The sequence below is a fragment of the Lathyrus oleraceus genome, chromosome 4, assembly GCF_024323335.1.
Source record: "Lathyrus oleraceus cultivar Zhongwan6 chromosome 4, CAAS_Psat_ZW6_1.0, whole genome shotgun sequence".
Lineage (NCBI taxonomy): Eukaryota > Viridiplantae > Streptophyta > Magnoliopsida > Fabales > Fabaceae > Lathyrus > Lathyrus oleraceus.
The window spans coordinates 488,717,157-488,742,828 of NC_066582.1; the positions used below are offsets into that span (position 1 = coordinate 488,717,157).

The following is a 25,672-nucleotide window of genomic DNA, read 5'->3' on the forward strand; positions in this document are numbered from 1 at the left end:
GACAAGAAGTCAATGTCAAGAAAAAGAACCGACTCACACACAGCAGAAACATCCAGCATTCACAATCTAAAGAAATACCCATCAAAGAATCAACATTGGAATCCCATCCATGGCACTGGCGAATCCCAACAAATTCAAAATTCCCAGTATTTCCGAAGACTCACCGTGGCCTTTAGATGGGTCATTGGGAAAAGACGCCGAGCAGTCATCGCCCACCAGAAAAGAGTCTTCCTCAACAGACGGAATTTTCGACGCCGGGCAGTCATCGAGAAAAGGTGAAACTTCTGGCAAGCAGTCCAGCCAAAAAGGTAAAAGTTCCAACGACGGCAAGCAGTCGCCGGGAAATCAAAAATCCACCACCAAAGAGTATTCCCCAACACACGAAATTTTCGACGCCGAGCAGTAATCGGGAAAGGGAGAAGCCAGCCAAAAAGGTAAAAGTTCCGACGACGACAAGCAATCGCCGGGAAATGAAAAATCCACCACCAAAGAGTATTCCCCAACACACGAAATTTTCGACGCCGAGCAGTCATCGGGAAAGGGAGAGAAGCCAGCCAAAAGGTAAAAGTTCCGACGACAGCAAGTAGTCGCCGGGAAATGAAAAATCCACCACGAAAGAGTCTTCCCCAACACATGAAATTTTCGACGTCGGGTAGTCATCGGGAAAGGGAGAAACTAGCCAAAAAGGTAAAAGTTCCGACGACGGCAAGCAATCGCCGGGAAATGAAAAATCCACCACCAAAGAGTATTCCCCAACACATGAAATTTTCGACGCCGAGCAGTCATTGGGAAAGGGAAAAGCCAGCCAAAAAGGTAAAAGTTCCGACGACGGCAAGCAGTCGTCGGGAAATGAAAAATCCACCACCAAAGAGTATTCCCCAACACACAAGATTTTCCTTGTCGGGCAGTCATCGGGAAAGGGAGAAGCCAGCCAAAAAGGTAAAAGTTCCAACGACGGCAAGCAGTCGTCGGGAAATAAAAAATCCACCACCAAAGAGTATTCCCCAACACACGAAATTTTCGATGTCGAGCAGTCATCGAGAAAGGGAGAAGCCAGCCAAAAAGGTAAAAGTTCCGACGACGACAAGCAATCGTCGGGAAATGAAAAATCCACCACCAAAGAGTATTCCCTAACACACGAAATTTTCGACGCCGGGCAGTCATCGGGAAAGGGAGAAGCCGGCCAAAAAGGTAAAAGTTCCGACGACGGTAAGAAGTCGCCGGGAAATGATAAAATCCACCACCAAAGAGTATTCCCCGACACACGAAATTTTCGACACCGTGCAGTCATCAGGAAAGGGAGAAGCCAGTCAAAAAGGTAAAAGTTTCGACGAAGCAAGCAGTCGCCGGGAAATGAAAAATCCACCACCAAAGAGTATTCCCGAACACACAAAATTTTCGACGCCGGGCAGTCATCGGTAAAGGGAGAAGCCAGCCAAAAAGGTAAAAGTTCCGACGACGTTAAGCAGTCGCCTGAAAATGAAAAATCCACCACCAAAGAGACTTCCCCAACACACGAAATTTTACGACAGGCAGTCATCGGGAAAGGGGGAAGCCAGCCAAAAAAGGTAAAAGTTCCGACGACGGCGAGCAGTCGCCGAGAATGAAAAATTCACCACCAAAGAGTCTTCCCCAACACACGAAATTTTCGACGTTGGGCAGTCATCGGGAAAGGGAGAAGCCAGCCAAAAAGGTAAAAGTTCCGACGACGGCAAGCAGTCGCCGGGAAATGAAAAATCCACCAGCAAAGAGTATTCCCCAACACATTAAATTTTCGACGCTGAGCAGTCATTGGGAAAGGGTGAAGCCAGCCAAAAAGGTAAACGTTCCGACAACGGCAAGCAGTCGTCGGGAAATGAAAAATCCACCCCCAAAGAGTATTCCCCAACACACGAAATTTTCCATGTCGGGCAGTCATCGGGAAAGGGAGACGCCAGCCAAAAAGGTAAAAGTTCCAACGACGGCAAGCAGTCGCCGGGAAATGAAAAATCCACCACCAAAGAGTATTCCCCAACACACGAAATTTTCGACGCCGAGCAGTCATCGGGAAAGGGAGAAGCCAGCCAAAAAGGTAAAAGTTCCGACGACGACAAGCAATCGCCGGGAAATGAAAAATCCACCACCAAAGAGTATTCCCCCAAAACACGAAATTTTCAACGCCGAGCAGTCATCGGGAAAGGGAGCAGCCAGCCAAAAAGGTAAAAGTTCCGACGACGGTAAGCAGTCGCCGGGAAATAAAAAATCCACCACCAAAGAGTATTCCCCAACACATGAAATTTTCGACGCCGTGCAGTCATCGGGAAATGGAGAAGCCAGCCAAAAAGGTAAATGTTCTGACGACGGCAAGCTGTCGCCGGGAAATGAAAAATCCACCACCAAAGAGTATTCCCCAACACACGAAATTTTCGACGTCGGGCAGTCATCGAGAAAGGGAGAAGCCAGCCAAAAAGGTAAAAGTTCCGACGACGGCAAGCAATCGCCGGGAAATGAAAAATCCACCACCACACAGTATTCCCCAACACACGAAATTTTCGACGCCGGGCAGTCATCGGGAAAGGTAGAAGCCAGCCAAAAAGGTAAAAGTTCCGACGACGTCAAGCAGTCGCCGGGAAATGAAAAATCCACCACCAAAGAGTATTCCCCAACACACGAAATTTTCGACGCCGAGCAGTAATCTGGAAAGGGAGAAGCCAGTCAAAAAGGTAAAAGTTCCAACGACGGTAAGCAGTCGCCGGGAAATGAAAAATCCACCACCAAAGAGTATTCCCCAACACATGAAATTTTCGACGCCGGGCAGTCATCGGGAAAGGGAGAAGCCAGCCAAAAAGGTAAAAGTTCCAACGACGGTAAGCAGTCGCCGGGAAATAAAAAATCCACCACCAAAGAGTATTCCCCAACACACGAAATTTTCGACGCCGAGCAGTCATCGGGAAAGGGAGAAGCCAGCCAAAAAGGTAAAAGTTCCGACGACGACAAGCAGTCGTCAGGAAATGAAAAATCCACCACCAAAGAGTATTCCCCAACACACGAAATTTTCGACGCCGAGCAGTCATCGGGAAAGGGAGAAGCCTGCCAAAAAGGTAAAAGTTCCGACGACGGTAAGCAGTCGCTGGGAAATGAAAAATCCACCACAAAAGAGTATTCCCCAACACATGAAATTTTCGACGCCGGGCAATCATCGGGAAATGGAGAAGCCAGCCAAAAAGGTAAAAGTTCTGACGACGGCAAGCTGTCGCCGGGAAATGAAAAATCCACCACCAAAGAGTATTCCCCAACACACGAAATTTTCGACGCCGGGCAGTCGTCGGGTAAGGGAGAAGCCAGCCAAAAAGGTAAAAGTTCCGACGACGGCATGCAATCGTCGGGAAATGAAAAATCCACCACCATACAGTATTCCCCAACACACGAAATTTTCGACGCCGGGAAGTCATCGGGAAAGGGAGAAGCCAGCCAAAAAGGTAAAAGTTCCGACGAAGGCAAGCAGTCGCGGGAAATGAAAAATCCACCACCAAAGAGACTTCCTCAAAAGGTCAAACTTCCGGCGAAGGGACTCACCATGATATTGATGACGTCTTTAAAAGGATGCAGTTCAATGAATTGTTTTCAGACTTAACGTGCATTTTTTTCTGGCCATGGGAGGGTACATTGCATTTGTTATTCAACAAGATGGTTGGATTACCGCTCCAGAAAACGAAACCACTATGTTCTGGATTGAATCAGTGGGTTTTGTGGTACATTCATGGTTCGTGAAGGAGTACTCCATCCTTTCTTTTAGTCACATGTCATCAAAGTTTTCATGGAACATCATATCCAACATGGTCTTTTGCAACATCATATCCAATATGGTCTTTTGCTGTGTTATTGCCGCATTTGCGGGGAAAATGTTCTCCGGCAATTTTTTTGCAGGTCTGGTTGGTGTTGAGTGGGCAGGGCTTTTTATCTTCTTTATGTATATACAGTGGCAGGTATAAAGCTATTAAAGCGTGATCAATCTTAGGGTTTGATAATATATACGGTGTATCATACGGTGTATTGAAAATTGGTGTCAAATTAGCAAAGCTGTATATATTATGACAACTGTTTAGTCTAGTCTTTTCTGAATTTTCTTCTTCCTTCTTTCAACAAAATTTCATTTTGCAAATCACGGATCCTCTTCTTCCTGTTACCGCACCCTCTTCCCCATCCTCTTCCCCACGTAGCTCCCATCCACCCTCTTCCCCACGTAGCTCCCATCCACCCTCTTCCTCACCCTTTCCCCACCCTCTTCCCCAAGCAGCTCCCATCCACCCTCTTCCCCACGTAGCTCCCATACCCTGAACACTAGCACTGGCGAGCAGATAGCGGCAAAAGAAAGACCCACAGAGGAGTCTCCGGTAGAAGGTTTCAGCATTGACAAGAAGTCAATGCCAAGAAAAAGAACCGAGCAGATAGCGGCTAATGAAAGACCCACAGAGGAGTCACCGGTAGAAGGTTTCAGCATTGACAAGAAGTCAATGTCAAGAAAAAGAACCGAGTCACACGCAGAAACATCCCAGCATTCACAATCTAAAGAAATACCCATCAAAGAATCAACATTGGAATCCCATCCATGGCACTGGCGAATCCCAACAAAATTCAAAATTCCCAGTATTTCCGAAGACTCACCGTGGCCTTTAGATGAGTCATTGGGAAAAGACGCCGAGCAGTCATCGCCCACCAGAAAAGAGTCTTCCTCAACAGACGGAATTTTCGACGCCGGGCAGTCATCGAGAAAAGGTGAAACTTCTGGCAAGCAGTCCAGCCAAAAAGGTAAAAGTTCCAACGACGGCAAGCAGTCGCCGGGAAATCAAAAATCCACCACCAAAGAGTATTCCCCAACACACGAAATTTTCGACGCCGAGCAGTAATCGGGAAAGGGAGAAGCCAGCCAAAAAGGTAAAAGTTCCGACGACGACAAGCAATCGCCGGGAAATGAAAAATCCACCACCAAAGAGTATTCCCCAACACACGAAATTTTCGACGCCGAGCAGTCATCGGGAAAGGGAGAAGCCAGCCAAAAAGGTAAAAGTTCCGACGACAGCAAGTAGTCGCCGGGAAATGAAAAATCCACCACGAAAGAGTCTTCCCCAACACATGAAATTTTCGACGTCGGGTAGTCATCGGGAAAGGGAGAAACTAGCCAAAAAGGTAAAAGTTCCGACGACGGCAAGCAATCGCCGGGAAATGAAAAATCCACCACCAAAGAGTATTCCCCAACACATGAAATTTTCGACGCCGAGCAGTCATTGGGAAAGGGAAAAGCCAGCCAAAAAGGTAAAAGTTCCGACGACGACAAGCAGTCGTCGGGAAATGAAAAATCCACCACCAAAGAGTATTCCCCAACACACAAAATTTTCCATGTCGGGCAGTCATCGGGAAAGGGAGAAGCCAGCCAAAAAGGTAAAAGTTCCAACGACGGCAAGCAGTCGTCGGGAAATAAAAAATCCACCACCAAAGAGTATTCCCCAACACACGAAATTTTCGATGTCGAGCAGTCATCGAGAAAGGGAGAAGCCAGCCAAAAAGGTAAAAGTTCCGACGACGACAAGCAATCGCCGGGAAATGAAAAATCCACCACCAAAGAGTATTCCCTAACACACGAAATTTTCGACGCCGGGCAGTCATCGGGAAAGGGAGAAGCCGGCCAAAAAGGTAAAAGTTCCGACGACGGTAAGAAGTCGCCGGAAATGATAAAATCCACCACCAAAGAGTATTCCCCGACACACGAAATTTTCGACACCGTGCAGTCATCAGGAAAGGGAGAAGCCAGTCAAAAAGGTAAAAGTTCCGACGAAGCAAGCAGTCGCCGGGAAATGAAAAATCCACCACCAAAGAGTATTCCCGAACACACAAAATTTTTTACGCCGGGCAGTCATCGGTAAAGGGAGAAGCCAGCCAAAAAGGTAAAAGTTCCGACGACGTTAAGCAGTCGCCTGAAAATGAAAAATCCACCACCAAAGAGACTTCCCCAACACACGAAATTTTACGACAGGCAGTCATCGGGAAAGGGGGAAGCCAGCCAAAAAAGGTAAAAGTTCCGACGACGGCGAGCAGTCGCCGAGAAATGAAAAATTCACCACCAAAGAGTCTTCCCCAACACACGAAATTTTCGACGTTGGGCAGTCATCGGGAAAGGGAGAAGCCAGCCAAAAAGGTAAAAGTTCCGACGACGGCAAGCTATCGTCGGGAAATGAAAAATCCACCACCAAAGAGTATTCCCCAACACACGAAATTTTCGACGTCGGGCAGTCATCGGGAAAGGGAGAAGCCTGCCAAAAAGGTAAAAGTTCCGACGACGGCAAGCAATCGCCGGGAAATGAAAAATCCACCACCAAAGAGTATTCCCCAACACAGGAAATTTTCGACGCCGGGTAGTCATCGGGAAAGGTAGAAGCCAGCCAAAAAGGTAAAAGTTCCGACGAAGGCAAGCACTCGTCGGGAAATGAAAAATCCACCACCAAAGAGTATTCGTATTCCCCAACACACGAAATTTTCGACGCCGGGCAGTCATCGGGAAAGGAAGAAGCCAGCCAAAAAGGTAAAAGTTCCGACGACGGCAAGCAGTCGCCGGAAAATGAAAAATCCACCACCAAAGAGTCTTCCCCAACACACGAAATTTTCGACAGGCAGTCATCGGGAAAGGGAGAAGCCTGCCAAAAAGGTAAAAGTTCCGACGACGGCGAGCAGTCGCCGGGAAATGAAAAATCCACCACCAAAGAGTCTTCCTGAAAACGTCAAACTTCCGGCGAAGGGACCCACCATGATATTGATGACGTCTTTAAAAGGATGCAATTCAATGAATTGTTTTCAGACTTAACGTGCAAGTTTTTTCTGGCCATGGGAGGGTACATTGCATTTGTTATTCAACAAGATGGTTGGATTACCGCTCCAGAAAACGAAACTACTATGTTCTGGATTGAATCAGTGGGTTTTGTGGTACATTCATGGTTCGTGAAGGAGTACTCCATCCTTTCTTTTAGTCACATGTCATCAAAGTTTCCATGGAACATCATATCCAACATGGTCTTTTGCAAGATCATATCCAACATGGTCTTTTGCTGTGTTATTGCCGCATTTGTGGGGAAAATATTCTCCGGCAATTTCTTTGCAGGTCTGGTTGGTGCTGAGTGGGCAGGGCTTTTTATCTTCTTTATGTATATACAGTGGCAGGTATAAAGCTATTAAAACGTGATCAATCTTAGGGTTTGGTTCTTTAATTATTATTAGTGTAGATGTGTTAGTCTCGTGTCTTGTGTGCGTGTTTGTGTCGGTGCATTATAGGGATAGCTTATGGAAACAACTTATGAGACACCCACAAGCTCTCATGATTGCTTTGAAAACAACTTATAACTTGTATGCAAGTGATTGAAGGTGTGTTTGGTGTCAGATACGACGATGACACATGTTGCATTCAATCAATTCATTTTCTTAAATTGTTATCGGTGTATTTGTGTTAGTGTCGTGTCTTGTGTGCGTGTTTGTGTCAGTGCATTATAGGGATAGCTTATAGGAACAACGTATGACACACCCACAAGCTTTCACGATTGCTTATGAAAGCAACTTATAACTTTTATGGGAACTGTTTGACTTTATTTTATCCTTTGTTATAAAAATAGTTTATACATCAACATTTATATGATAGGCACCTATGTCATAAGCACTTATTTAAGTTGTTGATTCCAAATAGGGTCTAAATATATTAGTTGGCTTACTAATTAGATTGAATTTAATTATTGGTTCAGGTATACAAGGAGTCTCTCAGCCTCCGCAGTTAATTTGGTGCCCTTTAATTTGCCAAAAGCTCAACCTTCATTTGCTCAGTATGACATTACTTTTAATCAGTTGGGTCAAATGGCACAAGTCCTACAATGATGTATGAACATTCATATGACCAATTTAGACATGTTGTTTACCAGGTAAACCACATTTATTTCACTTAATGTTTTTACCATGTTGAGTTTGCTGAGTGATTTCTGTATTATTAGCTGCAAATACCATGACATGCTTGCAATAAATCTAATAATTTCTTAAATTACCTGTGTGTTTTGGGTTGACCATTTTGATTGAAACAATAGTCATACTCAATACTTATAATTTACCTTATAATTGTTCGCTTACATTCAAAATCATAGCCCAATATAACATTTGAAATAACAAGTGAGTCTTTAAAATCACTATCAGAGCAGTGTGTCTATTGTGTTTGTTGGGTGCTGGTTGGTCTTTGCATTTGGAATTCACAAATGTCAAAAACAATGTAAGAACCTATAAACCAAGCCGAGAAAGTGTAGAGAACCTGAACTTGAACATGCCAGAAAATGCCTCCACCGTCACCAGAGACAGTTTTTATGCTACTTTTGATCTTCGCAGTTATAGAAATGCAGAGTAGAATAGAGTTATCTCTTCCATGTCTTTGTTTTTGGTGAATCACTAGGAAGAGAGGTAGGGAAACATGAATTTAAATTGGAAAAGGACAGAACAGCCTTTCGAAAGGGAAATTGTGCTGCTATTTGACTGTGATTTGCTGCCGCCGCTGCTTCAAAATGCAGAAAATTAGGATTTATCATCCCACCATAGCGCCAATATTCACAACAAGCGCTCTATCTAAGGCGTGTACTCCCTAAAAAGGGAACCCGATGATCCCCTAGTGACCTTTGCTTTATTAATAAAAAAACAAACAATTGAAATATTTATTTAACTATCTTCTAATCACAAATATTAGTGATTTTTTGATATGATCTGGTGGTTATCTGTAAGGGGAAGCATATGCATTTTGTCGCAACCTGAAAAATACAGTGTGCGAAAAAACAACCGGCGAAAGAAAATGACAGAAGAGTCGCCACCGTGCGTTATTCATCCCAAAGGAGGGAAAGGAAACGCTCGAAGTAAACCTGAAAAAGGAAAGGACAAGACGGGGTCTCGCAACCAAATCTTGGGTTCGGGAGTCGGTTATGTGAAGGGAAGGTATTAGCACCCCTACGCATCCGTAGTACTCTACGGGATCCACTTTTGTAGTTCTTGTCTAAAGGGTGTGAGTTTATCTTGTGTTGTTTACTAAAAAAGGGGTTAAATGAAAATGACTCGCACGGATGTCGCATCCACTGCATACGTATCTCATCTGAATACGAGAATCAGAGTCTTCGTAGCTCGACTGACCTATGGGTTGAGGGGATGTGTGCTCGCTAAGACATCGCGTCTTATGCCTACGTATCTCATCTGGAATGAGAATCAGAGCAAGCCGTAGTTCGGCTAACTACGGGGTTATGGATTGGGTTTTGGACGAACGACGTTACTACGCAATCTACCGGATGCTCGACCTTTGGAGACTTACTCACCTGTAGTAGAAGGAGTAAACGTGTGTTTAGGAGAAGAAAAATCAATGAAGGGTTAGGGTTTGGTGAACTCATGCAAAAAGGCAGTCCTTGACGAAGGAACCTGTAAAAAAAAACACACAAAAACATTGCCTCCTATCGAGGTCTTCCAGCTAGGAAAGCAGTAAAATGCGGGAAAAATGTAAAAGTACCACGCGGATAAAGATCCAAAGTAACAGCAGTTAGAGGAATGGGAAACCCAGGGATCCTTCCAAGTAAACACCATCAAAGAAAGTGAGTCAGTACAGGTAATCGGAATGAAACCTCCAAGGGGTATTGTCATACGGTGAACTGACTTTTGTGGTGTTTTTGCTTTGGAAAGCAAATGTCGCGGATAGCAAGAGTCGCCACCGACATTTCTTTTATCCAATAAGGAAAGGTGGAAAAGAATAGGAAAGACCTTGATTAGATTTTGGGTTCGGGAGGTACATTATACAAAGGGAAGGTGTTAGCACCCTTCGTATCCATGGTTATCCATGGGCTCTTAATTGCTTAATCACTTACGTTTTTCTTGTTTGAAAAAGTATTTGAGAAGTGTTTAGAAAGGAGAATTTAACTTTGTAATGATTCTTGTATGAATGTATACAAAGTGGTTATCTCATTTAATTTTGAAAGTTGTTTAGAAAAATATAACTCGGTAATGATTCTAGTACGAATGTATACCAAGTGGTGATTTTCTAAAAAGATGTTTTGAAAGTGTGAGGTGTGAAAAGCATTTTAAGTTGTGAGTAAGCATTTAAGAGTTATACCTACCCGAGGTCTTTATGGGTATTTCCTATCCTTAGGAGGGTAAAACTGTCCTTACTATTGAGAAGTAAGTAGTCTTATCCTTTGGATGTAAAGGGACATCGTAGGGTCATCGATTGGTCGTTGAAGGCAACATTTGTAAGGATACCTTAGCATTCGAAGGGATGATCATCATTTATCCGTAGGCTACAACGAAGGGTCATCGAGGGACAAAATCATACATTCGAAGGCAATATCCGAGGGACTATGATTCATCTTATAGGGGCATGATGATTTAATCGAAGGGTCTTTGCTAAGTGTATCCCCACATTCGCGGGACATGACCATAATACCGTAAGGCAACAAAGAGGGGACCAAGATCATATGTATTCAAAGGCAACGTTTGTAATCAGTTAGGTAATTAGGATGAATCTCCACAAGGGTATCCCACAAATAAAGTGGAATACCTAGCAAGCTACCTTCTTCGGGAGTATGTGAGCCCCCACAAAAATTCAACAAACGGGTTAGAATACCAAAACGGGGTGCAATCGAGAGTTGCACCAAACAAGAGAACCACAGCAGTAATGATGTCAGGCAGATAATACATGATTATAATAAAACATATCAGATAAGCATAGAATAGAACAGAAGAAAAATCAGCGACTTGTAAGAACAAAAATTGTTCTACAACAGATTCCATGATTTTGATGATAACAAAGGATGAAACCAAAAATGGCACCCTAACGAAAAGTTTCTAAGTGTGCAGGGTTCTAAAGAAAGAAGAAATAAATCTGATGATGTCATCAGATGCAAAACAAGATCAGATGCAAAATCTCAAGTATCAGAAGCATCTAAAGAGGAATCTCATTCAAGAAGCTCTGACTCTGGACAAAACTACAAAGTATCAGAAGCATCTGAACATGAAGTAAAGTCTAGAAGCTCTGACTCTGAACTAATGCCCTCTGTAAACTCTGGAAGTTATCAGCGCCATCTGAACTTTCAAGAGATAACATCAGAAGCAAGATTCTCCAGATACACGAAGACTCTAATCAGAATTGTTAATCATGATGAAGTAACGTTTAAGCCAAGTTAAAGTTCTGCAAATGGATTTCCTCAATTAGAAAGAGACGTTAATCTCCACTTCCAAGAGAGAAGATACTACTTGTGGTAAGTAGTCACTTCTAAGAGAAAAAGTCTACTGCAGAAGCTATTAATGGAATGGCGTAACTACATCTCAATATCCAACAGATTCAACGCTACTTCAACTCTACTTCAACTCCTATAAATAGAGAAGAAATCTCATTCAGTAAACAAGAAATCACTAGCCAAAACTATACTGAAATTATATCACGCTCAAGAAAAACATCTTTGTTCTTCAAAGATTTCACTAAGCTTTTGCTTATCAAGTGAAAAATTTGTTCTTAAGTTTGTAATATTTGCTTTCTTAGAAGCACTCTAGATTACACATCTTGTATCTAATTTTTATTTGATTTCCTCAAGTGACTCCTTGTAGTCTGTAGACTTGAGAGGACTAAGAGATTTTCTTCTCTCTTAGGGGTTGTTTGTAATCTTTCAAGATTAGTGGATTAAGTCCTTGTTGAAGGCGAAATCACCTTGGCCGGGTGGACTGGAGTAGCTTTGTGTTATAAGCGAACCAGTATAAAATCATTATGTGATTTCATTTTGCAAAAGCGCTTATTTTTCAAACAATTCAAACCCCCCTTTCTTGTTTTTCTCACCTTCAATTGGTATCAGAGCTCCGGCTCTGTTATTGATTTTCAAATCAAACACTTAACCGTGTAGAGAGATCCAGTGCGAGAAAAACAAATGGCCCACTCAAATGAGAAAGATTCTTACAATGCCAAGCCTCCTGTTTTTGATGGAGAAAAGTTTGATTACTGGAAAGATAGAATCGAAAGTTTCTTTCTGGGTTATGATGCTGACCTCTGGGACATTGTCACAGATGGATACAAACCTCCAACCTTAAATGGAGCTGAAGTTCCCAGAAGCAAAATGTCAGAAGATCAGAAACGTGAGTTCAAAAATCATCACAAGGCCAGAACAATACTTCTAAATGCTATATCATACAACGAATACGAAAAGATCACCAACAGAGAGACGGCTAAAGATATACTTGACTCTCTGAAGATGACCCATGAAGGAAACTCCCAAGTCAAGGAGACGAAGGCTCTGGCGTTGATCCAGAAATATGAAGCCTTCAAGATGGAAGATGACGAAGCTATAGAAGCTATGTTTTCCAGATTCCAAACTCTTATTGCAGGTCTTAAAGTGCTAGACAAAGGATACACGACTGCAGATCATGTTAAGAAGATAGTCAGAAGTCTGCCAAAGAAATGGAGACCAATGGTTACTGCTCTGAAGTTATCAAAGGATCTGAATAATATCAGCCTTGAAGAACTTGTTAGTTCTCTCAGAAGCCATGAGATAGAACTAGAGGAGGATGAGCCTCAGAAAAGGAACAAGTCAGTGGCGCTGAAGTCCAGACCTGAAAGACGGAAGTCAGACAGAACCAAAGCTCTCCAGGCAGAAACTGCAGATACTGACGACTCTGAACCTGAAGACTCTGATGATGAAGAAGAACTGTCCTTACTAACCAGAAGAGTTAAGCAACTCTGGAAAAGAAGGAACAACAACAACTTCAGAAGATCAAGACCCAGAGGGGATAGATCAGAGTCAACTTCAAAAGGTAAACCTAATAAAGATATTACCTGTTTTGAATGTAAAGAAACAGGTCATTATAGAAATGAATGCCCCAAGCTGAAGAAAGATAACTCTAAGAAAGAAAGCTTCAAGAAAAATGCCTTCAGAACAAAGAAGGGATTAATGGCCACCTGGGACGATAGTGAATCCGAATCATCAGAATCTGACTCTGATGAACAGGCCAACGTAGCTTTTATGGCTACCACATCCAGCAGCTCAGATGAAGAATCTGAAGAGGTATTTTCTGAACTTTCTAGATCTGACTTAGAATCATGTTTATCAGAAACTCTTACCTCTCTTCAGAAATTAAAACAAAAAGTTAAAAACATCAAAGGCCTTCTTAAAGCAAAATCTGAAGAGTGTAGTAAACTTGAGACAACAATTCTAGCAAGAGATGATACAATCATATCTTTAACGTTAGAAAGAGATGAAGCTAAAACGAAAAGCTTAGAATTAGAAGAAGTGTTGTCTCAAGCACCACAAACTTCAAATGAAATTATTTATAAATATGAAGAAGTCTTTCAGAAGTTTCTGAAGAGTGGAATAGATAGGAGTATTATGGCATCCATGATTTATGGAGTAAGTCAGAATAATAAAAGGGGAATTGGGTATGATTCTGATTCTGATAAAACTTCTACCAGTAACCAGCTTAAATCTCCTTTTTCATATCATTACACACACACACAAGAACACAAATTTAAAAATGCTAGAAGACCCAAAGTTGTAAGAAACTCTGGGAAAACTAATCTAAAAGGACCCAAGAGATTCTGGGTACCGAAAGATAAGATTATCTATGTTGCAGATATCCTATGCAGCAAAGTTCAGACACCAGTCATGGTACCTGGACTCTGGATGCTCGCGACATATGACGGGAAGAAAGTCTATGTTCCAAAGCCTGGAACTTAAAGACGCTGGCTTCGTAGGCTTTGAGGAGATCAGAAAGGAAGGATCAGAGGCTCCGGAACTATTGGTAACGGTACTCTTCCCTCTATATCTGATGTTCTTTATGTAGAAGGATTAATGCATAACTTGTTATCCATAAGTCAATTAAGTGATAACGGTTATGATGTAATCTTTAATCAAAAAACGTGTAAAGCCATTAGTCAGAACGATGGCTCTGTCCTTTTCACAGGCAAGAGGAAAAACAACATTTATAAAATAAATCTTTCTGATTTAAAAGATCAAAATGTTAAATGTTTAATGTCAGTTCACGAAGAGCAATGGGTATGGCATAGACGCTTAGGCCACATTAGCATGAGAAAACTTTCTCAGCTAACTAAACTTGAGTTAGTCAGAGGCTTACCTAAACTGAAGTTTTCTTCAGATGCTCTGTGTGAAGCTTGCCAGAAAGGAAAGTTTTCAAAAACATCTTTTAAAAAGAAAAATGTTGTTTCTACCTCCAAGCCTCTGGAGCTTCTTCACATTGACTTATTTGGTCCTGTGAAAACAGCATCAGTCAATGGAAAGAAGTATGGACTAGTAATCGTTGATGATTACAGCCGCTGGACATGGGTAAAATTCCTAAGGCACAAGAGTGAGTCTCACTCTGTATTCACCAGTTTCTGTTCTAAAGTGCAAAAAGAATTTGACTCTAAAATTATTAGAGTCAGAAGTGATCATGGTGGAGAATTTGAAAATAAAGATTTTGAAGAATTATTTGATTCTAATGGAATATCCCATGATTTCTCCTGCCCTAGAACTCCACAACAAAATGGAGTTGTAGAGAGGAAGAATAGGACACTCCAAGAAATGGCCAGAACCATGATCAATGAAACAAATGTAGCAAAGCACTTTTGGGCAGAAGCTGTAAATACAGCGTGTTACATTCAGAATAGAATCTCTATTAGACCTATTCTGGATAAGACTCCCTATGAACTGTGTAAGGGAAGAAAACCCAACATTTCATATTTTCATCCTTTTGGATGCATTTGCTTTATATTAAATACTAAAGAACATCTGAACAAGTTTGATTCCAAAGCACAAAAGGTATTATGTTAGGATACTCAGAACGCTCTAAAGGCTACAGAGTATACAACACAGAAACCAAAATTGTGGAGGAATCAATTCATGTTAGATTTGATGATAAGCTTGACCCTGAAAAGTCAAAGCTAGTTGAAAAGTTTGCAGATTTGGAAATCACTCTGGTAGAATCTGAGAAAACTCCAGAAGCAACTGTCACTCCCGACTCTGAAGAAATTAAATCTCCAGAAATTCCAAGGAAAGTCAAGAGTCGTAGCAACGTATCTGAAGATTTGATTTTGGGAAACAAAGATGAACCTGTTAGAACCAGATCTACCTTCAGAACTTCTGAAGATATTCCTCTGGGACTAGTGTCTCTGATTGAGCCTACGTCCTGTGATGAAGCTCTTCAAGATAATGATTGGGTGGCAGCTATGCAAGAAGAGTTAGATCAATTCTCCAAGAATGATGTCTGGGATCTCGTTCCTAAACCCAGAGGCACTCATGTCATTGGAACCAGATGGGTTTTCAGAAACAAACTGAACGAGAAAGGAGAAGTTGTCAGAAACAAAGCACGACTGGTAGCTCAAGGTTATAGTCAACAAGAAGGTATTGATTATAATGAAACTTTTGCTCCAGTCGCAAGGTTAGAGTCTATTCGTCTTCTTGTATCATTTGCTATTAATCACTCTATAAAATTATACCAAATGGATGTCAAGAGTGCATTTCTTAATGGTTATATTTCAGAAGAAGTGTATGTTAATCAACCTCCAGGCTTTGAAAATTCAAACTTTCCAGAACATGTTTTCAAACTTAAAAATCTTTATATGGACTTAAACAAGCTCCCAGAGCTTGGTATGAACGTCTGAGCAATTTTCTTCTGGAACAAAATTTTATCAGAGGGAAAGTTGATTCTACACTCTTCTGTAAAAATCATAAAAATGATCTCATGATATGCCAAATTTATGTTGATGACATTATTTTTGGTTCTGCTAATATCTCTGTTTGCCAAGAATTTTCCAAGTTAATGCAGGCAGAATTTGAAATGAGTCTAATGCAAGAACTAAAGTTCTTTCTGGGAATTCAAATCAATCAAACTCCAGAAGTCACGTACATTCATCAAAGCAAGTACATTAAAGATGTTCTGAAGAAGTTTGATATGTCTGAATGCAACTCTGCAAAGACTCCTATGCACCCAACTTGCATTCTGGAAAAGGAAGAGGTAAGCAACAAGGTTTGTCAGAAGCTCTATCGAGGTATGATAGGCTCTCTTCTCTATCTGACTGCTACTCGTCCTGATATTCTCTTTAGCGTCTGTCTTTGTGCCAGATTCCAATCAGATCCTAGAGAATCTCATTTAACAGCTGTTAAGAGAATTCTTAAGTATCTGAAAGGAACTCCTAACCTGGGCCTGATGTATGATAAAACATCAGAGTATAGGCTTTCTGGTTATTGTGATGCAGATTATGCAGGAGATAGAATAGAACGAAAAAGCACATCTGGAAATTGCCAGCTTCTGGGAAACAATCTAATCTCCTGGGCTAGCAAAAGACAGTCAACTATCGCTCTATCAACTGCAGAAGCAGAATATATCTCAGCATCACTGTGCACAACTCAGATGCTCTGGATGAAACATCAGCTAGAAGATCTTCAAATCTTTGAGAGTAACATTCCTATCCTTTGTGATAATACTGCTGCTATTTGTTTGAGTAAGAATCCTATTCTACATTCCAGAGCCAAACACATAGAAATAAAACATCATTTTATTAGAGACTATGTTCAGAAAGGAATTGTAACGCTGAAGTTCATTGATACAGAACATCAATGGGCAGATATCTTTACTAAGCCTCTGGCTGAAGATAGATTTCGTTTTATATTAGAAAATCTGAACATTAAAAACTGCCCTGAGTAAAATTTGGCTCTGAACATGTAAAATGAGAATCTGATAAAAACAAATACACTTCTGCCTCTGACTCTGATACTTCTACCAAGTTAAGAAGATATCTGAGTTAGAAATCTTCAGAAATCCTTTGGTATTCCTGAAGATCAGATACATCAACACGTGGGGAACATGCGTCTAACCCTAGAACTTCTAGACAGCTGTCAAAAGAAATCAAAGGTCAGAACGCTTGAAATCTCCTTGAGCAGTGTGCTTACTGTTGGGATTAGACATTCATTAATGAGCTGTAATCATTTTTCCCCCAAACGTGCTATTTTGGTTTTTGTGCTAACGCTGGTATGTGTGTCGTTTTGCATGTGTTTTTACCCTTAGTATATAAACACTTTCTCTCACTTTTCACACTTATCACTCTCACTCACTCTTAAACCCTAAACCCTCTCTCGAAGTTTTCTCTGCAACCTTCTCAGTTCTTCATCTTCTTCATCAATTTCTTCATGAATCCTCAAGAGCAAGAAGTTTTTAACTTCTCCCAACAAATGGAAGCCGCTTCTAATCCCCAAACCACAAACACTCAAACACCCCTGGTTATAGGCGTCACCACGACCCCAGTCTACAAAGAACCTCACATTCTTGAACGTGAACAACACATAAACCTTTCAACTCCCTTTGAAGATTTAGATGTACTGTGTGAATCGCTGGTAGATTTTGAGAATTTAAGAAGAAATGGCGTTGATCTCACTGAAGATCTTCGCAAGCAAGGTTGGGAAAACTACTTCAACAGATTGTATGGTCCAATCTATCCTCTTCTGGTGAAGGAGTTCTGGAGATGTGCAGATGCTGATGACCAGTTCATTGTCTCGTTTGTTCTGGGTGTGAAGATTGTCATCACTGAAGCATCAATTGCTTCCTTGCTAAACATGGAGAAAGCTGGAGGTAAAAGGATTTACAACATTCCTCCAAGGTCCAAGCGCATCACAGAAGTCATTAACCCTACAATCTTCAAAGCAAATGTTGAAGGAAACCCCTCTAAGAACAAGGAGCTTCATCAGAACCTCCGAGTTTGGCTGAAGATTATTCTGGGAACAATCCATCATCGTCCAGCCTCCAACTCTTCAGATTATATCAATGCTGATCAGAAATGCATCTTATATTGCATTCAGAAGGGTATTCCGATCAACCTCCCTGTTCTCCTCTTCAGATATCTGAGGGATTCAGTCAGAGAAACCAGGAATAATATGAAGCCCAGATCCTACATTCCTCTGGGAAGATTGCTCTCTGATGTCTTCATTGAGCATGGCTTGGTAGATGCTCTGGAGAAGACCAGATGTATGGATGATCTGGCAATTGATGTGGGAAAGCCTCTGAATGCCAAAAATCTGAGGAGTATGGGAATCATCAAAGACATCAGAGTCAAGCCCACTATGGATGTGACCTGGGAAGCTCTGAAGGATCAGAGGAAGATGCCTCATGGCCTTGAAAGGTTCTTCAAGAATGAACCCAGAGATGCCATTGCTATCTACCTTCAGGATCGTCTGGATGAAGGCATTGATATTTCTGATTTCCGCCTTGAAGACTGTCTGGACTCTGTAGAAGATTTGGTCAGATACAAAAGAGGTCTTTCTGAGAAGAAGATAGCTGAGGAAGCAAGGAAGGCAAAGAAAGCCAGACTTGGAGAAACCTCTGGCACCAAAGCTTCAGCACCTCTGAATGTCTCTTCTGGTAAGTCTATTCCTCCTGTCTCTTCTGAATCTATAATGGCTTCCTCTAACCCTCTCTCCTCTCAACCAATATTTACAACCTCTGAAATCCCTCCTTCAACCATCAGAACCTCTCAACCTCCACCTGTTCTAAAAATTGCTCGTAATTTCACAACAACCTCTGACCCTAATCAACTATATCACCACAGCTCTTCCTCACCCCCTTACCTTTCCCCTTCTTCTGACCAAGAGTTATCTGATCATGAGTCCTCTGATCAAGAACACTCTGACCCAAACTCCCCAACAATAGCTGAAATTTATGCTAAAAATTTCGCTCCACAACCCTCAAGACAATCTGAAGTAACCTCTCCCCTCCAAACTTCACTTCCACCACAACAAACAACAACCTTACCCTCTGAAACTCAACCATCTGATCCATTCACCTCTAATATCACTCCACCATTTATCCCCGCTGTACCTGGACCAGACTCTGACCCTTTAGACCTAAATCCACTATATGCTTCATCCCCTAGTCTTCAACCAGACGCAGATTCTGAACTTCAAGCAGAATCTGAACCTCAACAAACTGAACCTCAACCTCTAAATCTCAGCCCTCAAAACTCTCCACCTCATTCACCTGAACCTGAACCTGAACTTACCATACCTACCCTTGAGGAGGCCATTATACAGGTTGCAGAAGCCTCAGTCCAGAAGATCAAGTCTCTGGCTAAAAACTCTGAAGTAAGTGATGATCCTAAATCTGTTAGGACACACTGGAACAGAGTCATTAGTTGGATGACCTCTGAGTCTTATAGGCTGAAGAGTATCTCTGAACAAGTCAGAAATGGCTACATCAGAGACTCTGAGGAAAGACTCCAAGAGAGACTGGCTAGAGAAGCTGAGGCCAAGAGATTAGAGGAAGAAAGGTTGGCCATGGAAGCAGAAGAAGCCAAGAGGTTGGAAGAAGAACGCCTGGCAAAGGAAGCAGAACTTCTAAGGATTCAGGAAGCTGAAGCCAAGGCTAAGGCAGATGCAGAAGCCCAAGCTGCTGCTGAAGCTGAAGCTCAGCAGGCTCTGATTCAGGGGGAGTCTTCCTCTGCGATCCCTCTGATTCTTAACACTCTGAAGGAGATCAAGCAAGATCAGCAAGAGATCAAGAAAGATCAGAATGAGCTTCGTGCCAGGATGGACAAGCAAGATGCTTTGAATGAAAACATCCAGAACATGTTTGCCATGTTGCTTCAGAGACTTCCTCAACCTCCGAACCCTTAGGCACTTAGGATTTATTTTGTTTGCTTGCCTAGTCTTTTTGCTTCTGTCTTCTCTTTAGCTCTGATATTCTGTTAAATCTGATGTTTTGACTGCTGTTTGCCTTTGTGCTTTTTAATGAAGTGTTTTTCTCTTTATTATTCTTTTTATGCCTTTTTGATTATGCCAAAAAGGGGGAGAAATTATTAATAGCTCTGATGAAAATTATGTCTAAAACCTTAAGCATTCTGCAACAATTATAGAAATAGTTCTGATATAAATAGCTCTGATTAAATAATAGCTCTGATTAAATAACTCTAACATTAAAATTAAGAAATTGCAGAAAGTTTTCAGAAATCTTATTGCTTGGAAAGCTCTGGTAAGAACTTCTGAACTCCCTAGTACTAACTCAGGGGGAGCTTTTGTCTATCTGATCTAATATTTTTCATGTTTTATCTGATAATTTTATTTGTTTTGTCATCATCAAAAAGGGGGAGATTGTAAGAACAAAAATTGTTCTACAACAGATTCCATGATTTTGATGATAACAAAGGATGAAACCAAAAATGGCACCCTAACGAAAAGTTTCTAAGTGTGCAGGGTTCTAAAGAAAGAAGAAATAAATCTGATGATGTCATCAGATGCAAAACAAGATCAGATGCAAAATCTCAAGTATCAGAAGCATCTAAAGAGGAATCTCATTCAAGAAGCTCTGACTCTGGACAAAACTACAAAGTATCAGAAGCATCTGAACATGAAGTAAAGTCTAGAAGCTCTGACTCTGAACTAATGCCCTCTGTAAACTCTGGAAGTTATCAGCGCCATCTGAACTTTCAAGAGATAACATCAGAAGCAAGATTCTCCAGATACACGAAGACTCTAATCAGAATTGTTAATCATGATGAAGTAACGTTTAAGCCAAGTTAAAGTTCTGCAAATGGATTTCCTCAATTAGAAAGAGACGTTAATCTCCACTTCCAAGAGAGAAGATACTACTTGTGGTAAGTAGTCACTTCTAAGAGAAAAAGTCTACTGCAGAAGCTATTAATGGAATGGCGTAACTACATCTCAATATCCAACAGATTCAACGCTACTTCAACTCTACTTCAACTCCTATAAATAGAGAAGAAATCTCATTCAGTAAACAAGAAAATCACTAGCCAAAACTATACTGAAATTATATCACGCTCAAGAAAAACATCTTTGTTCTTCAAAGAATTTCACTAAGCTTTTGCTTATCAAGTGAAAAATTTGTTCTTAAGTTTGTAATATTTGCTTTCTTAGAAGCACTCTAGATTACACATCTTGTATCTAATTTTTATTTGATTTCCTCAAGTGACTCCTTGTAGTCTGTAGACTTGAGAGGACTAAGAGATTTTCTTCTCTCTTAGGGGTTGTTTGTAATCTTTCAAGATTAGTGGATTAAGTCCTTGTTGAAGGCGAAATCACCTTGGCCGGGTGGACTGGAGTAGCTTTGTGTTATAAGCGAACCAGTATAAAATCATTGTGTGATTTCATTTTGCAAAAGCGCTTATTTTTCAAACAATTCAAACCCCCCTTTCTTGTTTTTCTCACCTTCACGACTGTCATGTTCGCTACTGCCTCGCCTAGCGAAGGCTTGGCGAACATTCGCTACATGTTCGCTTAGCGATGTGCTAGCGAACGGCTGCGGGTTTTGGGTTTAATAACAGTACGATTCCAGAAAACTCCAAACCCTATGGCGTCCATTACTGAAATCACATGGTTAAACATTCAAGACATTCATGCATACTTAAATCCATACGCAAAAACCTAAGATACATTTATAAATTCAATCGTAATGCCACATGTAAATTGGGAACATAAAGCGGTAATGGTAGTGCAAACCTGTTTGCAATTGAATTGCACCGTTGAATTGGCAGATCACTCTTAGGGTTGGTGCCGGATTGAGTTGGGAGGAGGTAAACTTTGTGCAGATGAGTTTCCTTCAGGGTTTCTTTCAGGGTTGCTCTGAATCCTCCTGGTTAGCCTCTAGGGTTTGCTCTCTGTGTATGTTTGTGTTTGTTTTCCTTCTTCCTTTTCGTCCTCCAAAAGATCCCCCTTTTTCTGAATGAGGTCTTGGTATTTATAATAGTTTTTATGACCTGATGGGCTCAGAATGAAGCCCAAAATTTCTGGTATTCGCAAGCTTCGCTAAGCGAGTGGTGCAGCGAAGGGTTCGCTAGGCGAAGGATTTGCTCGCCTAGCGAGCATGCCAGTTTAAGTCCTTCCTGGATTGGGCCACCTGTGTGCTGGGCCTTTGTTCCTTTAGGATCAATGTCTTGAAAAATGTCTTGAAAGATTAATGGGCAAATTTTGGGGTATGACAGGTATCCCACAAATAAAGTGGAAAACCACGCAAGTTATCCCTGCAAAAGTCATGTGAGCCCTCACAAAAACTCAACAAACAGGTTAGAGACAAAAAAAATAGGGTAATCAAGGGTTGCCCCCAAATCAAAATGTAACCACATGAATCATGCCATTAAAATTCACAAAAAGGACATGCATCAAAAGGGTATCAAATTCACCCATAATACCTCATACATTTAGAGCATTCAAATTAAAGGCATAAAGATGATGGATATAGGGCAAACCTAATTGGAGAACTTGATTGAAATTGAGTTGCACCCGTGAGGTTTACAAAACAATCTTTAGGGTTTATGCGAGGCAAAGGTTATTCTGTGCAGTTGAGTTTCCTTCAGGGTTTGGAGGCTGCTTTGAACTCTGTTAGCTCTTCTCTCACTATCTTTTTCCTCAGAGTAATAGGAATAGAATAATATATCTCAAAATTTGTTTCACTGAAACTCTAGTATTTATAGCCTAATATTGGTAGCTTAGTGGGCTTTTTGAGAGAGGTCCAAGTCTGAGATTTTTTTTTTATTAATTTATTTATTATTTTTTTTATTTTTTTTAATTTTTTTTTCGTTTTTTTTTATATATAAATAAAGCTTCTTGGATCTAATTCTAATGTTAAATGACCTAAAAGCGTATGCTTCCAGGAAAAACGAAGGGTAAATTTTGGGGTATTACACATTTAATAAAGAAACGGCTTGTATTGTTATTTTCCCTTTCTATCAACACTTTCTTTTTGAACAAAGTTGAATAACTTGTCCAATTAAAGGAATCACTTTATGGATGATTAATTTTTCTGTGTATGAATTTGCCTCCCGGGCATGGAATAGTTTTTTCACTTCCTTTTTAAATTCTCTGATTTTAGATGTTCTATAATGCAACTGCTAAGATACCTTTATTTTTCTTTGCAGGCTCCATTTGGTCAACCTTTGAGCTTTGATTATTCACAGAACTATTAGATGATATGTAGGGAGGAAGGTTTGTATTTGGATTCGGAAGTTATGTTGTTAGCCTTATAGGAGATCTCATATTAGGTTCATTTTCCAGTACTCCTTTATATAGACCCTTGTTTGTTTTCTGTTATTGTAGTATGTATGACTTTGATTTTCAGTTTTGATGGTTACATTACTTCTTATGTTACAGTTTATAAAATAGTGAACTCTAGTGGATTTATGCGTTTGTTATAACATATTTGATAATGTTTCTGTTGTGGATTTAAAATATATATTTGTCTAATATTTGGGGCACAGAAAAGTAATTTGTTTAATGCATACATGCAAGATAGTGCTGTAATTGCATCTATATTATATATTTGTTGATCTGCATCCTCCTCTGGAAAGATAACAACACTAACAAGACTAGTCGGGGTTATTAAAAAAATGGCAGATTAGTTAATTTGATAAGTTTGGAGGATTGAACTTTAATTATGAGTTCTTGGTCATGGGCAAAGTTTGTATAACCTTTTGTTTTACTCAAGCAACATGTTGATTATGGTATAAAGGGTTGCAACACAGCCAAGTAGGTTCAGTTGGCAAGGTGTCATTTCATATCTCATAAATATCAATACAAACAACAAGAAGCAAACAGATAATAATCCTCAACCTCCAATTTGAGGGGGAGTATTAGAGTTAGTTAATTAGTCGAATTTCAAATGTATTTTAATTAGTTACTTGATCAATAAGTTAGCCAAGTCCACATGTTTGTTTAGCCAAGTCCACATCTGGGACAGTTGTTGTGGAGCTGCAGCTTGCACGTTTACCTTGTGTTATGGCATACCGTGCCCATATTTTGACTGAATGGTTTATTAGGTATAAAGCCAAGATACAATACATGTCACTTCCCAATATTCTTTTGAATTCAGCCATTATTCTCGAAGCACTCTTTCTATCGTGCGAACCAGCAAACCTAGCCCTATTGCTCAAGTAAGATTGAAACATTATTTCATTAGCGATACTAATTCTGAATGTCTCTAAAAAGCTTAGAATATGTTCGTCACAGGAACTAGTTATTTCTCATATTTGACATTATGTCCTGCCTTTATTTTGCAGAGATTTAATACATGATCATGTTTGTCGAGAAAAACAAATACTTTCAGCGCAAAAGTTTGTCAAGCTTTTAACGCCTTCAAAAAGAATAAACCAGAACCTTGCAAAGCAAAGTTTGACGGGAAAATGTCCTGATTACAGTCCAAGTGCTGTTGCAGCGTTGACTATATTAAACTATGGGAAGTCTGTGATTCATGACTAATAAACAAGTTTATGTGGAATTGAATTTATTACTACTAAGGTTTAAGGTTTGAAGCATTTATAGCTGCAAATCAGTTACTTGTTACTGTTAGAAGAAACATTTTCTGTTGATACATAACTAGTGAGAATAGCTTTCAACGAGTCGATTTAGCTTGCATGATTAGAATGATATTTGCAATAAAAACTATTAGTTGTCATGGTAGATGTCTAATATATTCTTCGAAATGTTCTCTTCCTTTTCGTTTCCTCCAATTCCATGAACAAGTATTAACACACTTGCTATTTACAAAGATTCTCACTTCAGTAAAATTGCAGAAATCCCATCTATGTTCAAGAAATGATGTGAAAGCTACCCTTTGTACACGTAGGTTATGAAAAGAAACGTCCTTTTTCTCATTCACACATATATGTCATTTTTTTGAAACTAAAACTAAAACTCACATGAAATGAATTTGCAACCAAAAATCATATTCAGCCAAAAAGGGAAAAAACTGTTTGGATCTTTGTTTAAAGGGAAAGCTCAAAAATCTAATTTTCAAATCATTGGCATTCCTACACAAATGATTATTAATAGTACTAGGAAGCAATTCTTGTTTATTAGCGTAAAGTAGAAAAAGGAAGCTTATATGCTCAAACGAACCCCATTTTTGGTGAGTTTGTGATGCATAATAATAGGGGGTTATTTTATCCAGAGTACTAGTTCCCCGAGATGAAAAACAAAAAATGTAACAAAATGTCCCTTAATATTAGAACCACATCTCAGGGCGGACACATAATACACACATCTCAGTACTTTGTGTTGGTAAACAAATGCGAGTTGTGTTGAGAAATAAATGTGAGTTCTAATACTCTTATTATCTTAAGATTTTAGATAAATATCTGATGTTTCTCTCACTTGTTTGGGTGAGTCATTGACATATAAGTGAATGTGCATTGATTTGGTTCTCTAATTTTTGGTTAATAATATCTATATTGTTTTTCATGTGGTTTGTTTTTCCTTTGTTGCATTTGACAGCTTTACAAATTAATGCACCTGGTTCACAATCTTTGGTTGGTTTGCCTTAATACATTATGAATATATTACATTTCTCCCAGCCTATCATTAACCATATATAACCATTCAAATTGATTTTTGAGATATTAATTAGAAAAATTAAATTATTCTTGAAAAACAATTTATACGGTCTAATATTTTTCAAATTAGAGGCATCTTGTAATTCATGATTTTCTCATTAACCCAGATAATTTGATTCAATCCCAAATTATTCAAAGTAATGATCATGAATGAATGTCTTCTAAGTCTTTCACACAAAATTTAATTTCCTCTTTTTTCTCTGGTAGATTTTACAAATATCAAATTTTGTGTGAAAGACTCAGACTGACATCTATTTATCATCATTGTTTTGAAGAATTTGTGGC

At 40.2% G+C, this 25,672-nt stretch overlaps 1 protein-coding gene across 1 annotated transcript; it reads left to right on the forward strand.

Moving 5' to 3' along the window:
• The first annotated feature begins 4,403 nt into the window (after nt 1–4,403).
• Nucleotides 4,404–24,499, forward strand: LOC127138142 (probable lipid-A-disaccharide synthase, mitochondrial). Its single transcript, XM_051064540.1, has 3 exons — nt 4,404–4,788; nt 23,716–23,929; nt 24,056–24,499. The coding sequence occupies exons 1-3, from the start codon at nt 4,404–4,406 to the stop codon at nt 24,252–24,254; spliced, it is 798 nt and encodes a 265-aa protein (XP_050920497.1). The 3' UTR covers nt 24,255–24,499.
• Nucleotides 24,500–25,672: the final 1,173 nt, after the last annotated feature.

Excerpts from the sequence above, each read along its gene's own strand:
- LOC127138142 (XM_051064540.1), top strand. The coding sequence starts at position 4,404 with ATGCCAAGAAAAAGAACCGAGCAGATAGCGGCTAATGAAAGACCCACA. Across the intron at positions 4,789-23,715 it reads CAAGCAGTCCAGCCAAAAAG|CCAAGTCCACATCTGGGACA; the intron begins GTAAAAGTTCCA and ends ATGTTTGTTTAG. Across the intron at positions 23,930-24,055 it reads AACCTAGCCCTATTGCTCAA|AGATTTAATACATGATCATG; the intron begins GTAAGATTGAAA and ends TTTATTTTGCAG.